At 36.3% G+C, this 15,762-nt stretch overlaps 1 protein-coding gene across 2 annotated transcripts in view; it reads left to right on the forward strand.

Moving 5' to 3' along the window:
- The first annotated feature begins 42 nt into the window (after positions 1-42).
- The window catches only part of RASAL2 (RAS protein activator like 2), a 381,092-nt gene continuing 365,372 nt past the window's right edge, over positions 43-15,762 (forward strand). For both annotated transcript variants that reach the window (XM_011981450.1, XM_011981451.1), the window contains exon 1: positions 43-259. In XM_011981450.1, the coding sequence (XP_011836840.1) occupies positions 58-259 (202 nt within the window). In that variant the 5' untranslated portion in view covers positions 43-57. The remainder of the gene's footprint in view (positions 260-15,762) is intronic.

The raw sequence follows: 15,762 nt of genomic DNA on the forward strand, positions 1-15,762 counted from the left end.
CGATAGGGCGGCCCGTTCCCTCCTCTTGGCGCAGGACGCCCCCCGCCCCGGGGCACCATGGAGCTCTCTCCGTCGTCCGGAGGAGCCGCGGAGGCGCTGTCCTGGCCGGAGATGTTCCCGGCGTTGGAGTCCGACTCGCCGCTGCCCCCGGAGGAACTGGACGCGGTTGTCCCAGTCAGTGGAGCCGTGGCCGGTGGCATGTTGGATCGGATCCTTCTGGAGTCCGTGTGCCAGCAACAGAGCTGGGTCCGGGTGTACGGTAAGGATCACAGGCCGTCTTACAGGCTGGTGTTTCCTATTTTTGCTTGGGCTGAAATTCATTCCCTAAGTCTCAGGCTCATTCCCAGTCATCATCCGTGCTAGGTCAGTTTCCCATATCCCTTTTGTTCTGGGGGTGCATTTCTGACAAGTTTCTTCAGACTGTCACTTGGGCAGGGATGTGACTCAGTATGGTCTTTGGACTTCTTCACACACCTGCAGTAAGTTTAATGCGGGAGTTGGGCTATCCAAGACGTAATGCTTAGGCGATTACTCCAGCGGAACTGCCAGGCAATCAGTCTTCAAGAAGGTATGATGGAAAACTCCTTGAAACCAAGTGAATGGGTTTTCGTCTCTTTTTCTTGTTGAATGAGGCAAGACTGGAAGCCAAGATATTATGAAAAAGCAGAGAATAAGCTAATGAATGAAAAAAAAATCCAAACTATGTATTTGATGGGAGCAGACTAATCTATAACCTCTGCCTGAACCTCACTCTCTAAAAGCAACCACTTATTCCAACGGGTGTGGATTGTTTCAGATTACACTATTGTTTCTGAATCTCGTTGTAAAGTGACTGGGTTGCCACTCAGCAGGTTAAAAGTGATGAACACACTAAAACTTTCCCTTTCTGCATTCCTGGTAACCACCTCTTTAATTAAAACTGAATGATGAGATTCTATTAGTGTGAGCCTTGTGGCAGCACTAAAACCATGCTGGTTTTGAAAACTCATAGCTTAAGGATTTATAGCCTGGCATTCAGGACTGAGCTGTGGCTTTCCAAAATATTGAAACGGCAAGATGTTTATCGCCTAGCTCACGTGACTACAAAAGACATTAGTAATGTGGCTGAGTATAAGATGGCAAATTTGAAGCACCTGGGATCAAACACAATGTTAAGATGTTATCGTGCAGTCGTGTGCATCTAAGCCTTTAGTGATCAAGTACCTTATGTTTTTTTCTTTCATCTTTCTGAACAGAGTATATGCTTACTGTTCAAGAGTGACCAAGACTTAGAAGGTTTCTTTCTGTATAGTTCAGTTGATTTCAAGACTTCATGTCCATCACTGTTAGAAAGATCATAGAACTAGGAGTCCAGAGATCTAAGTTCTTGCCTCAGTTCTACCACTAAATGGCTGTGTGATTTGCGGCAGATCGAGTCACATTTTTGGCTTGTGATTCCTCATCTGTAAAGTGAGCGGATTGGATTAAATCATCACTAGTGGCCCTTTTAATCATAAAATTCGAGCAATTCTTCTTATAACTAGGTCTTAAGGATTAATTTCTGTACCACTCTGTATTTTGCTGGTTGTTTCTTGATGTTACTCTACTTACCGGAAGACTTAAAGCAAAGGAGTGGAAGACGATGCAAGGTCGCCCAGTTTGTTCTCAGCAAATTATATTACAAACTTTGGTGCCCGATTTTCGGTCTGCCTGCTAATCCCACTTAGCTGGTCATTTATAACAAAGGTTGATGAGAATCTGAAAGTGCATATGAATTAGAGTATATTGTAATTACAACGTTTTCTCATTCTATCATCTTCCTCTCCTTACGCACTTGTTTGGCATACTGTTTTTTTGTGTGATGTTAGAAATAGGGCCATGCTACTCTAAGAATACGTTTATATGATAATTCAGTATTTCAGTATCCAAAACTATCTGGGTTCTCTGGACCTGGTGTTAACTATCGTTCTTCGTTTGTAAGGACATAAACGTCTATAAACGTATGTTGTTTTGTAGTTCATTCCTAGGGGTTGATTTGTGAAATATATATTGTATATTGTGTGTGTGTGTGAGAGAGAGAGAGACAGAGAGCAAGTTTACATTGTTTTTTTCTTTCGTCCTTGTAAACAGGATATATGTTTGTTATTCAAGAGTGACCACGACTTAGAAGTTTTCTTTCTGCATAGTTCAGTTGATTTCAAGACATCATATCAGACATCACACACACACATACATACCATGCCTTGCATTTCTGTGACCTAATGCAGACTTTCCACTGCATTGTAACTTTTTTTGTTTTCTCAATTAAACAGAAGTTGTTTTTATTTATTGTTTAGTGTTGCTACTTTCCTTCCTTTGAGGCAGCGCATCCTGGATACTATTTTGTTGTCTTTAGTTTGATGTAAATATTTCAGAACTATTGGATGACTCTTGGCTATGTCCTTAGCTAGTTTTAAGTTGCTTATTGTATGAACAGCGTGTATGTTTGAAAACTTTGAAGTAAAAACTTTGAAATAAAAATAATAGAATGTAGAAAAACAATTTGGAGAATACACTAGTTTTGTTTTTCTTGTTTCTGGTCTGTGTGTTCAAAACCTTCATTGTCTTGGATCATCTAGGTTCTCACAATTTAAAGAGACTTTGATGAGTGTAGTCTAACATGTTTTAGGGAAATCTACAAATTGGGAACCTAGTCTAGAGGATACAACTAGAAACTTAGAGTATATAATTGGGCATGGAGAACCTGGTTTCATTCTGGCTTTGCCACAGATTGGTTGTCTAACTCTGGGCAAGTAGTTTTAACTCATAATCTCTAGGTTTCAGCTTAAAAGTGGAATCTGGGGTAATTGGTGTCTGTGGTTCCTTTTAGTTTTAAAGTTGTCTGATTCTGTGGCTTGGCCCTTTATTTTACCTACAGGTTGGCCTATAATCTTTATCTTGGTTCTTGGGGCCAGGCATTAACCAAGCCCTTAACTTATGTATTTAAATCATGATTGTCAGGAGATTCTGGGGAGCAGTTTTATCAAAAGGTCAGTGAACTGAGTTTTCAAAGAAGATATATTGAAGGCAGATGTTTATTTATTTGGAATGTTTTCACAAGATAGGAAGTAAGTATGGGGATGTTGCTTAGGTCTAGCTCATACAGTTTTGAGACCTAACCTACATAGCCATGTGGGTTCTAAAGATAGGGTAATAATTAGGAGCTTTATTAAGTGCAGTTTACATCTCCTGCAGTATACTTCTGTTTCAAATCATGATGGGAACAAACAACAACAGAAGTAACCCCCCAAAGAACATCTTAACAGGAACCTTTAGAAACAATATTTTATTAGTTTGCCTCACAAAATTTGAAGACTAGGGACTATTTTGAGTTTGTTGTTGATAGGGTTGGCTCCTTGGTTGATAATACATATATATTGTGTACATATGTATATATTGTCATAATACATATACTCAGGGTTTTGTGTATTGCCATGATTTGGAAAACTTTTCTGGAATATGTTCAGAGCTTTATAATAGGTGGATCTATATTTAGAACACAAACTAATGCACATTTTTGAGACGTGGCTGAGAGAAAAATATTTATGCTGTCTGTCCTAATCTTCATTTTCTTTTAGTTGTAAAATGTTTCATTTGTTGTATTCCAGTATTATAAATTGTGCCCATGCCTTGTCAAGACTATACAATTTTTGACATCAGGGAGCCTTGTTTATCTTTGTATTCCTATCTTGCCACCCCCTTCATTGTCAACTTGTCTGCCAGATTGGTACCTTGCTCATAGTAAGTCAATGTCTGTTGAATGTTGATCCATTTGTCCTTTGACCATCCAGATCTCAACCTGACAGATTGTATGGGTGGTAGAGTAGCTTAAACAAAGGCATGCCACAAACAGCTAAATATGGATACAGAATCCAAGAGCATCAAATGCAGAACATTTTTCAGATATTTATAGCCTCAAAGCAAAGTCAATTGGCTGAAAAAGCTCAGCAGCATAGTGAAAGGAAACGGGAGTGGCGAAGCCAGCCTCACTGTCTGTGCTTTCTGGTAAACAATGAGAACATTAAAATTAAATACTTTACCATGAATGGGTGGGGAGTATAGGACACTCTGGGAGAAATTTAAGATCCCAATCTCTAGGACTCCCTGCGGTGGAGCTCTGCACTCATCAGTGTGACAGATCTGCAAGTATGTGTTCAGATATGCTCTTGGAGAGTTAGAAGGGAAATATAATCAGCACAAGAAAGGGATCAACAAGAAATCTTGTACTTTTACATTTTAATATTATCAGAAGGAATTAGGTAAAATATTCTGTTAAGAAAATGAATAGCATCAACATTGTTAGCATTAAGCGTGTATGCAGCTCATTGTTTATTGATAACAACGTAGGGACCTGCTGGAAAATTTCAAAGGGCTAGTACTATTTAAGCAAACAGAAGAAAAAGGGAATTAGTCATACATCATTAAGTACCTTTTAATTCCAGAAATGTGGAAGCGGGAATTTGGTTAAGAATTAATAAAAGTTCATATTCATGAAGTGAATATGAGCTGATGAGACAGAAGTCTTATCTGGTTGTATTATGTGATACTGCTTATGCCTCACCAATTACGACACAGGATGAGATTTTTAAAAGTTACATTTCTGGAGGGTATGTCTCTAAATTTATTTAAAATGTTGCAACTAGTATTGCTAGAAGAAAACCAGTGAATGTGTATAAAATACATCCCCAAACATGTTCATGTTACTTAAATGTTTTAATTTCTTCAGGTACTATTAATTGAATCTTTATACCTGAGTAGTCATATTTTAGAAATGTTTGGAATCTTAAGCTTGAATTCAATACTTAGGATGTGGCATGGGCTTGTTGATGTTATTAGTTTCCAGTGATTTCCAAATACCTTAAAACACATTAAGAGTAGACAGTTTTTCATTGAAATCAGAAAGAACTTCTAAGAATGCCTAGGCATGTACTGTTTAAGTGACTTTAAATGGCTCCCTTTTTTCTTCTTTTGAGAGAAAATTTGTATGTCTTATATAAATTGTGTGCTCTATTAATGTAGATGATAGTTTCATTTATAACATCTTAGTATTGTTCTACCCTCTATCATGTTGGTTTATTGCTATTTGATTTTCAAACAGTGAAAATATTTTTGAGGAATAGAATTATACATCCACAATCTCTTTTCCACAACCATTTGGACTAGACAGTTAGTTAACATTTCTGCAGGTAAACAAATGAATAGGCCGGGCGTGGTGGCTCATGCCTGTAATCCCAGCACTTTGGGAGGCCGAGGCAAGTGGATCGCTTGAGATTAGGAGTTCAAGACCAGCCTGGCCAACATGGTGAAACCCCATTTCCACTAAGGTACAAAGAAATTCGCCAGGCGTGGTGGCATGCACCTGTAATCCCAGCTACTTAGGAGGCTGAGGCAGGAGAACAGCTTGAACCCAGGAGGTGGAGATTGCAGTGAGCTGTGATTGCGCCATTGTACTCCAGCCTGGTGACAAAGTGAGACTGTCTCAAAAAAAAAAAAAAAAAAAATTCATACCAAGCGGTATAAAGACTATAAATAGCCTTATGTCAGTGCAGGTCAGACTTTACTGCAAGAAAAGTTTCATAAAATCTTTTGCTTTTCAGAACTTTTTTGATTTAGGAATTGCAGATATGGAATTGAGGATCTGTACACGTCTTCGGACATAAATAATATAAAGTTCTAGAACACCCCTCTTTGAGAATAGTTTGTGTGGATATCCTTTATCTTTTTCAGGTAATAACATTTACTGAACACATTTTTAAAAATGGGCTGGGCACAGTGGCTCATGCCCATAATTCCAACACTTTAGGAGGCCAAGGTGGGCGGATCACCTGAGGTCAGGAGTTTGAGACCAGCCTGGCCAACATGGTGAAACTTTGTCTCTACTAAAAATACAAAAAACAAAAAAAAACAAAAATTAGCAGGGCATGGTGGCACGTGCCTGTAATCCCAGCTACTCAGGAGGCTGAGGCAGGAGAATGGCATGAACCTGGGAGGTGGAGCTGGCAGTGAGCCGAGATTGTGTCCTGCACTCCAGCCTGGGCAACAGAGTGAGACTCAGTCTCAAAAAAAAAAAAAAAAAAAAGGTATGTACAGTTGTGTCCTACTATATTGAATGAAATTTCTGTGGTTTGCTAAGAAAAAGATGAGATTCACATGACATAGTAGGCTTTACTAAGATTACTAAGGAAATGGTGGCAAGGTAGTGGTTTCTAATCCTTTGTTTCATTAGAAGGAAGGATGAGGTAAGTTGAAATAGAGGGTTTATGTAATTGTTCTTTGCAGTTGCTTTCTTCAGTAGCACAAAGAGATTTGATCACCTTTTAAGTAGGTGAACCACAAAAAAGCATTCAACTAATGACAGTTAATTCAGAAAAACTTCACCTGTTTGCTCCGTTGTCCCTCCCTATTGGAAAAACTTTTAACCAACTAGAGAGTTGTTTGGTCTTGTTAACCAGGAGGAGGAGTTTGAAGTGTGCTAAGGGCACTACTAAAATTGCTTCACCCTGTCTTGGCAGAGGGATGATTGCTGTCTGATGTTTGTAAAAATTCCTTTCTTCCCAAAGGCTGTCAAGTACTTCTAAGGCTAGTATGTAGAAAACCCTGCAAATTTTCTGTAGTTGATTTTGCAAATTTTGCAAATTTTGTGTAGTTGATTTTATAGTGAGAGGGCAGCCCATCAAGAAGTAATGTGGTACACAAATAGAAGGAAAAAGAGAAGTCTTGAGGCCCAGTGCAGTGGTGTTAGTGAGTATACAGTAAACAAAAGAAATAAAAATTGAACCCTTGAAGGCATAACAACATTTCATTTGCTACTAGACTATGATACGGAAGTTATCGTTTTCCTAATCTCTACAGCTGAGTTCAGATATGAGACGTCTGAATTTTACCTTCCCTTACTGGGTGTTAGTAACATCAATTAATTGTCTTTGTTGGCTTTGCTCATAAGGGTTCAATTTAGATCCTGATTTTATTTTTACTCCTCCATAAATTATCTTCAACATTGCTCAAGTTCCGTTCACATTGTGTCACTTGTAGCAGACTTTCTAAAAGTACTCCTTACTTCCATCCCTGAGTCTAAGGGATTGGTAATACTTACAGATACTGATTGAGAGAGTGAAAAATTTAGTGAGAGGAAAATATTCAACATAGAAAAGAAAACAAAATTCAGACAAATAGTCTGAAAAGTTAAAATGAAACCTTGAAGTCAATAGGTTTTGATATTTTTCAAAGCAAACCTTTAGGTTTTCTCATTAAAGAAACTGGCTCAGGAAGTTTAGCTTATTCCCAAAATTGGAGACAGACTCTACAGTTTGTCAGGATTGGAACTCTTAACTTCAGATTCCTGAGCCTCCTGATTTAGCTTCTAGATCTTACTGCTTTCCCTTAGGGAGATGGCCTCTGAAAGCTGAAGGTCAGGAAAACTCGACAGTGAGAAATACCAGATTGTTCGTTTCACAGCCTTTTAAGGGAAATGCTGGAAATACCATTACCTAGGTAACAGAAAACAAAAATGGACAAAACATCCATAAAGTAGGAGGATGAGAATAATTTCATAATAATCCTTAAGAGATAGACCAGAGGACAGATGAGATTTTTTTTTCATATTTTTCCTAAGCTCATTATCCATACTTTTTTTGGTGCTGTGATTGGAAGTGATGTCTGAAGGAAATTTGAATTTCATATATGATGCTTAGAACCCTGAATAATGCCTAATAACTTTGTACCTTCCACTTGAATTTCTAACCTCTGATTCCTGTCATTAAAAATTAATACCCTTTTTCTGATTATGAATATAATTTGTGCTTAATATAAAGAATTAGAATTTTAGGAAAAGCCAAACTTAAAATCATTTATAATTCCACCTCTTAGAGATAACTATTTTTTTTTTTTAATATTGTGTTTTAGAGACAGGGTCTCATTCTGTTGCCCAGAGTAATGCAGTGGGCCAGTCACAGCTCATGCCTGGGTTAGAGTGCAGTGGCGCAGTCCTAGCTTACGTAATCTCCATTGCCTGGACTCAGGGGATCCTTCCACCTCAGCCTCCCGAATAGCTGGGACTACATGACTGTGCTACCATACCTGGCTGAGATAATTATTCTTTTAATATTTTATTGTGTTTTATTCCAGTCTTTTTTGTGTACAGATTTTTTTGTATTAATACATATTTGGTATCATACTGTATATATTTTACGTTCTACTTTTTTCTCTTAAGTGTATTTTCTCATGTTATTGAAAACATTAACACATTTTTCCAAATATATTTTTATTAATTTATTTTAAAAAATAGGTAATACATTCCTTTGTTCCAAAATTCAGAGTATAAAAAGATGTTCCATGCGATCTCTCTTACCTTTCCTCCTTGCCTCTACAACTTGCCATCTGGCAGGCATTATCCCTCTTCCCAATCAACAAATACTTGGAATTGTTATGTATCTTTCCATACCTATTCCATGTGCATAGAAACAAATATAGAGATAGATAGTTATGTAAAAATCCTGCCATAACAAAAAATTCAGGATTGTATTTCTGTAAGGTTAGTGAAATGACCAGAACAAACCTGCAAATGAAGTTGGCCATGAGTTCTGGGGGTCTGGAGCCAGTAAATTGCTTTATATCTGAAGTGATATCATAGGTTTTTACTGTATATATGCATTTTTCTCTATTTTTACACATATGATAACTCATTAGAATTAATTTTTATCTGCACTTTGAGATTCCTTCTTCCTTCCTTCTCTGCCCGTCTCTTATTAATGTATCTCAGACATATTTTCCTTTCATTTTGTAAAGAAGTCACTCATTCTTTTTATGGCTGCATAATGCCTGAATTAACCATAACTCATTTAGTTATTCCCCAAGTTTTGCTAGTACACATGATTCTGCAGTGAATAATCTTGAGTATAAGCCATTTTGCTTGTGTATGAGTATATCGGTAAGAAAAATTCATAGAATTGCTAGGTCAAAGGTACGTGCGTGTATTTGTAATTTTGAAAGATATTGCCAAATTGCCCTACCTATCTGTTCTTCACCCGTAACATATGAGAGTGCCTGTCTCCCCACACACAGTGAATTATCACGAAATTTTGAATCAGGCAATCTGACAGGTAAAAATGGTGTCTTAATTTAATTTTTTAATATCTCTTACATTAAGCGTGATTGAACATCTTTTCATTTTTAAGAGCCATTTAAATATAACCTTTTCTGTGAACTGTACATACCTTTTGCCCATTTTTATTGGGTTCTTGGATCTTTTTCGTAGTGATTTGTAGGAACTATTAGTATATTAAGCAAAGCATGCTAAGGTACTCTTAGTATTTAAGTAAAGAACCTTTTATCTGCAACAGTTGTCAGTATTTTCATTTTTCTTATGGTATTCCCCCACCCTTATGAAGAAATGATTCTTATACAATTGAATGTATCAGGTTTTTCTTTTATGGCTTTTTGGTTTTATGTCATAGTTAGAATGGCCTTTCCTGGGAGTTCTCTGGACCTTTATTTTATAACCTCAGAATAGGAAAGCCCATTCTTTTTTTTTCCCCCTCTATATACCCTAAGTACCTAAATACTCTTGGGGGACAAAAAAAAGAATGGGTTTTCCTATTCTAAGGTTATAAAATAATTATCTCTTGGTTTATCTAGTATTTCTTTGGTTTTATTTTTTACGTTCAAATATTTGATCCAGTCTGGTATTAAATATGAGATATGGATCCAATTTCATTTTTTAAAAGATGGCTTTCCAGTTGTCCTACCGTCATTTGTTGAAGAATCCAACTTTTTCCTACTGATTTAAGAAGACTTCTTTATTCAATACAAGATTGGCATTTATATTTTGGTTTATTTCAAGATTTTCTATTCTCTTCTATTGGTCTGTTTATATTCATGTGCCAGTATCACACAGCTTTATTATTGAGACTTTATAATATGAAAATATAATTTTTAATGACTAATTTAACATTTAACCATTATTCTATTTTAGATGTTAACATTTTTCAAAAATTTTAACACTTTACTGATTTGTCCTTGTGCACAAATCTTTGAACCAAACTTCTGAATGTTTTCTTACGCTGAATTCCTAGAAGAATATGAAATGTTTTTAAAGGCCTGAGACTTAGTGCCAAATTGGTAAAGACTTCCTGGAAAGTAATTCCTGCCTCTAGTATGTGAAATATAGCTTAAAATTTTAAGTTCTACTGCTGTGTTGCTACCTTCAATGTATTAAAGGTATTAAAATCTTTTTACATAAATTTTATATAATACCTTAAACGTTACTTAGTGCATATTAAATGCCTTGAGTCCTTATGCCTTTAAGACTGTCCTTCAAAAACTTAGTTGTTGTTCAAATGGTACTCCTTTTGATTAATGGCATATTTCCAAGTGAATGAGGGAAGGGCAGGAGTATAGACTCAAAGCAATTGGTCTGCAAAAGGTCAAATCCATGACCATGGACTTATTTGTAGTATGTCAGACCCTCCAACTGAAATAACTTGATGCAGACATATGTTTTAGGTATTCCAAGAAGCACACAGTTGGTCACTTAGCTAGAAGGAGTTGACATTCATGAAAGTTCTTTTGAACATGGTTTGAATATGGTTTCATTTAGTTTTACCTGGATGAGTGATTGAGTTGTATGTCTTATATAATACTGTGTAAATGAGCCAGTTTTATAGCATGGGATTAATTTAGGTATGTTCTGAGGAAAGTTTATCATAATGTTAAACAAAGCTGAATCCAAGTAATGGCAACAAGAACTAATATTAATGACTAAAGTAATTTAAAATCTTTTCTTCAGAAAAAACAATGACGGGAATAGGAATTAGACTATGGAAAAAAATCATATTTTATATAGACCATTAACAAAGTTAACCAAATTTTCTTTTACCAGTTAGTTGTTTAGCATGTAATACATAAGCATAAGCTTGTCTTGCTAGGCCACAAAGGAGCATACTTAGAAAGAGAACGAACTGTTTAACTTTTAACAATGACTTAGAGTGGTTTGAAAGTGAAATGAAAAAATGATTCCTTATCCAGTTAATACTCTGGAGGTTTGTAGAAAAATTTGTTTAATTCAGGCAGGATAGAATATGCAAATATCTTGCTCCATAAATAAGTACTAAATAATGAAGACATATGAAGGATATGATATAATGGGAAAGTATGGCAGTATTTTTGTCAGTTTTTGAAGTGTATGAAATTACTAGACACATTCTCTTTTTGTTTTTTGGGTTTTTTTTTTTTTTTTTTTGAGACAGAGTCTTGTTCAGTCACTCACGCTGGAGTGCTGTGGCACTATCTTGGCTCACTGTAGCCTGGACCTCCCAGGCTCAAGGGATCCTCCTACCTTCTACTAAGTAGCTGGTACTTCAGGTATGCACCACCGCACCCAGCTAGTTTTTTGTTTACTTTTTTTAGAGACGAGGTCTCACTGTGTTGCTCAGGCTGATTCCAAACTCCTGAGCTCAAGCAATCCTCCTGCCCCAGCCTTCCAAAGTGCTATGATTATAGGCATGAGCTGCTATACTTGGCCACATTTTCTTTTTGAACTCAGTAAAAATCAATTGTAGTTTTAAAGCATTTTACTAATTTAGTTCATGGAAACATGAAATCGCTGTAGATGACATTATTGTTAGGAGTTAATCTATAACTCTGTTGATCTGAGGGATACACTGACAAGATGAAGATTATTCTTGTTTTGTTTTTCAGTTCTTGTAATGAAAATTTTTTACTGTCATATTTTATGTAATAATTTTCCAGAAAGGATAGCCTTTATACTATATCCAGGGTAGTGACTGTCAGCATTAAAAATCTCTTTGCCTGGCTATAATCGATATTTGCATGTTCCAGTTTGTGCTCAAGTATAGCATATCCACAATTACAGATTTCCCACCATGGTTCCCTTAGGCTTGACTGTGTACAACTTTATGTGTATTTGTAAATTTCAAGAATGCCCTTGAGTGAGGAAACCCAAGGCCTTTCTATTGCATGTTCCTATTTTGAAATGGCTGCTTTTTGTCCAAGTGGTTGGTGATTACTCTGTATCAATGTATGGACCTTGAATAAGATGGTCAGTACAGTAGCTACCAACTAACAAAAGATATGTTGTAATGTCTAAAACAACAACTTTACTTTTAATGTTGTCTAGTTTCACAAAGACTTCATAGTAGTTTTCCTTTTTATAGAAAATAAAATTTATATTCCTGTTTTTGAATCTAGCTTGATAACATGGTTAAGAAAGAACAATATCATATGGTGATTCCTGTTGAAATAGAAAGATACCCCAGATATAGTCAGATTTCTTCCTGTTTTGTTCAGGTCAGAAAGTCTTCAGTCATTCTTTTGCAAGTTCAGCCAAAATAAGCTTAAGAGAATATTTTCAGTTATTTGCATTTTAGGTTGTAGTTGTGGTCTATACTGAGATTGTCATGCCAGAGTGTCACCTTGAGAGAGATTTGACTTTGAAATATCTATTAGCTGATCATCTTTCTTTTCCTGTAGGTTAACCAGCGTAATAAATTTCCCCATATATATCCAGTAATATTATTCTGTTTACCTGTGAGCATATTGTATGAAATTATATGTTTTTAGAGTTGCTTTTTCCCTACAATCTTGAAAAACCTTGCATTTTTTTCTCCCAACAAACTTATTAAACATGATAAGTCATTTCTCCATTTTATCAGGGAAATAATTGTGAAAAAGTTAGTGACTCCTAACGATTCTTGGGGAAGTGAGATGATTACTATTTGGCTCCCAATCCAGTAGTTTTCTCTATTATTGAAGTTCACATTTACTGTTTTAAATTTAACATATTTGTGTTAAAATGTATTACAGGTATTTTTGTGCTTTTCTAAGTTGTCTTAGAATTTAACAGTATGTCTTATCATATCTTCTCTGCCTCTTTGAGATCCATGTAGATAACAACAGATGTTGAGTTCTTTGGTGAACTGCAGGAATAAAAGTGAGGATGCTAGATAGAGTAACCAATAAATTATTTTGTGGTTTATTTTTATTTTTATTTTTTTTTTTGAGACGGAGTCTCGCTGTGTCGCCCAGGCTGGAGTGCAGTGGCGCGATCTCGGCTCACTGCAAGCTCCACCTCCCGGGTTCACGCCATTCTCCCGCCTCAGCCTCCGAGTAGCTGGGACTACAGGCGCCCGCCACCTCGCCCGGCTAGTTTTTTGTATTTTTAGTAAAGACGGGGTTTCTCCATGTTAGCCAGGTTGGTCTCGATCTCATGACCTCGTGATCCACCCGCCTCGGCCTCCCAAAGTGCTGGGATTACAGGCTTGAGCCAGTGTTTTTTTTTTATTATGGTAAATATAGCAAACTTTCATTTTAACCCCTCATAAGTGTACAATTTAATGACATTAAATACATTCACAGTGTTGTGTAACCATCACCACTACCTATACCCCAAATGTTTTCATCGTCTTCAAACTTCCCATTAAACAATGACTCTCCCTTTCCCCTCCTCTTAGCAGCTGGTAACCTCTATTCTTTCTGTCTCCATGAATTTGCCTATTCTTGGTACCTCATATAGGTGAAATCATACATTTGTCCTCCTATGTCTGACTTATTCACTAAGCTTTATGGCCTCAAGGTCCATTCTTGTAATATGTATAAAAATTTCATTTTTTATGGCTAAATAAATATTCCTTTGTATGCATAAACTACATTTTTTTTCATCTGTTGATGGACATTTGGGTTGTTTCCACATTTTGTCTGTTTTGAATAATGCTGCTATGAGCTTTGGTATACAAATATCTGTTTGAGTCTCTGCTTTCCATTCTTATATACCTAGGGGTGGAAATGCTGGGCATATGGTTGTTCTATGTTTAGCCTTTTGAGAAACTGCCAAACTGTTTTGGTACAGCAGCTGTATGTACCCTTTTACATCCTTACCAGCAATGCACAAGGGTTCCAATTACTCCACTTCCTTGCCAACATTTATTATTCATTTTTGGTTTAACCATCCTAGTAGGTGTGAAGTGATATTCCATTGTGGTTTTTATTTGTATTTACATAATGATTAATGATATTGAGCATCTTTTTAATTGCTTATTGGCCATTTGTGTATCTTCTTTGGAGACATGTCTATTCAAGCCCTTATTTTTTTGCATGAATTCTCAGTAGATATATTGGTATTTTTTAGATTGTCACTGATGGTGTTAATTCTACATATTAATCTTAACTCTCATAACTGTGACAGTCATGAGCATGATAATAATGATGATAATGAGAAAACTTGAACGTGTTTACTGTGAACCTGGCACAGTTCTAAGTGCTTTATGCCTGTTAACTTATTTAATCTTTATAACTACACTATCAGGTAAATGCTGTTGTTTTTATCATTTTATAGATGAGAAATTGGAGGCATAAAGATGTAGAGGAACTTGTCCAGCATCATACAGAAAGCAAGTGGCTGATGTGGGATTCAAATCTAGACAGTTCCTCTCAAATCTGTGCTCTTAATCACTATATAATTTGACTTCTCACAAATAAAGAATGCTAGTAGTTATTATAAAAAGTATTCAGTATGATGTTTGTTAATTTGTATCCCAATCCTGTAGTTTACTTATGAGTTTTATATTAGCACCATGACTGTAAAATAATGACATTTGTGATGCTTGATATGCTTTGGATGTCATGATTTTACAGAATGTCTTCATCGAGTTGTGTAAGTTTTATTAACTGTAGATAATATGAGGAAGCTCTATGTGGGTGAGCCATTTGAATAGTTCTTTATTTTAAAAAGGTTAAACAAAGTCTGTTAGCTCTCTAAAATTCATATATTTTTAGCAGTAATATAAAATATGAACTTTTTTTTCTATAAAACCATACCTTTCTAGGCCTATTACTTATGTTTGATCAAGCCAGTGAAACTACTGATAGTTAAGAAACCACACAATCTTAAGAACCACAAGTTGTATTCATCTGGGACATACCTTTATTTACTCCAGGATTTATTCAAGTGGCTCCCTACTTTAATATTAGTAATTCTAGGAAAGAGAATTCACTTTCACAGAAGCAGGTCAGCCAAAATGTTGTTCAGAGCTTGGCCCTATGGGAGATATTTTAGGACATTGATAGAATTCACAGGTTTTTTGTTTTGTTTTGTTTTTTCCTAGATGAGGATCTTGCTGTGTTGCCCAGGCTGGTCTTAAACTCCTGAAGTCAAGCAATTCTCTTGCCTTAGTCTCCCAGAGAGCTGGGATTATAGGTGCATGCTTGTCTACTCACCTTCACATGTTCTTTTCTGAAAGCTCAGGAACACTGTGGGCTCTTAGTGAGCCTAGTTCTCTTTCTCTAAGTTCCTCTTGAGCCTGACTATACTTACGGTACATATGCTTTATAATTCATAATTTATATCCCAGGGTTTGGATTTCAAGGACTCAGAAACTTAAAGCATGATTCATACACACAAAACTGTGAATCAGTTTTGAAATTTAACTCAATTTCTTACAAATAGGTTGCAGTTCTTAAAAATCTGCGATTCTGTTTTGGCCAATGTAGCAACAGGAAGTGAGTTACAGTATTTCATTCTGACCAATTCATATATCTTTTTAGAAACCAGATTTTGGTGAGGCCTGGTTGGCTCACGTCTATAATCCTAGTATTGTGGGAGGCTAAGGCTGAAGAATCTCTTAGGCCAGGAGTTGGAGACCAGCCTGGGCAACATAGTGAAAACCTGTCTCTACAAAAAATAAATTAGCCAGGTGTCGTGGCCTGCACTTGTAGTCCTAGCTACTTGGGAGG

Source organism: Mandrillus leucophaeus, unplaced genomic scaffold (assembly GCF_000951045.1).
Source record: "Mandrillus leucophaeus isolate KB7577 unplaced genomic scaffold, Mleu.le_1.0 Scaffold226, whole genome shotgun sequence".
Classification (NCBI taxonomy): Eukaryota; Metazoa; Chordata; class Mammalia; order Primates; family Cercopithecidae; genus Mandrillus; species Mandrillus leucophaeus.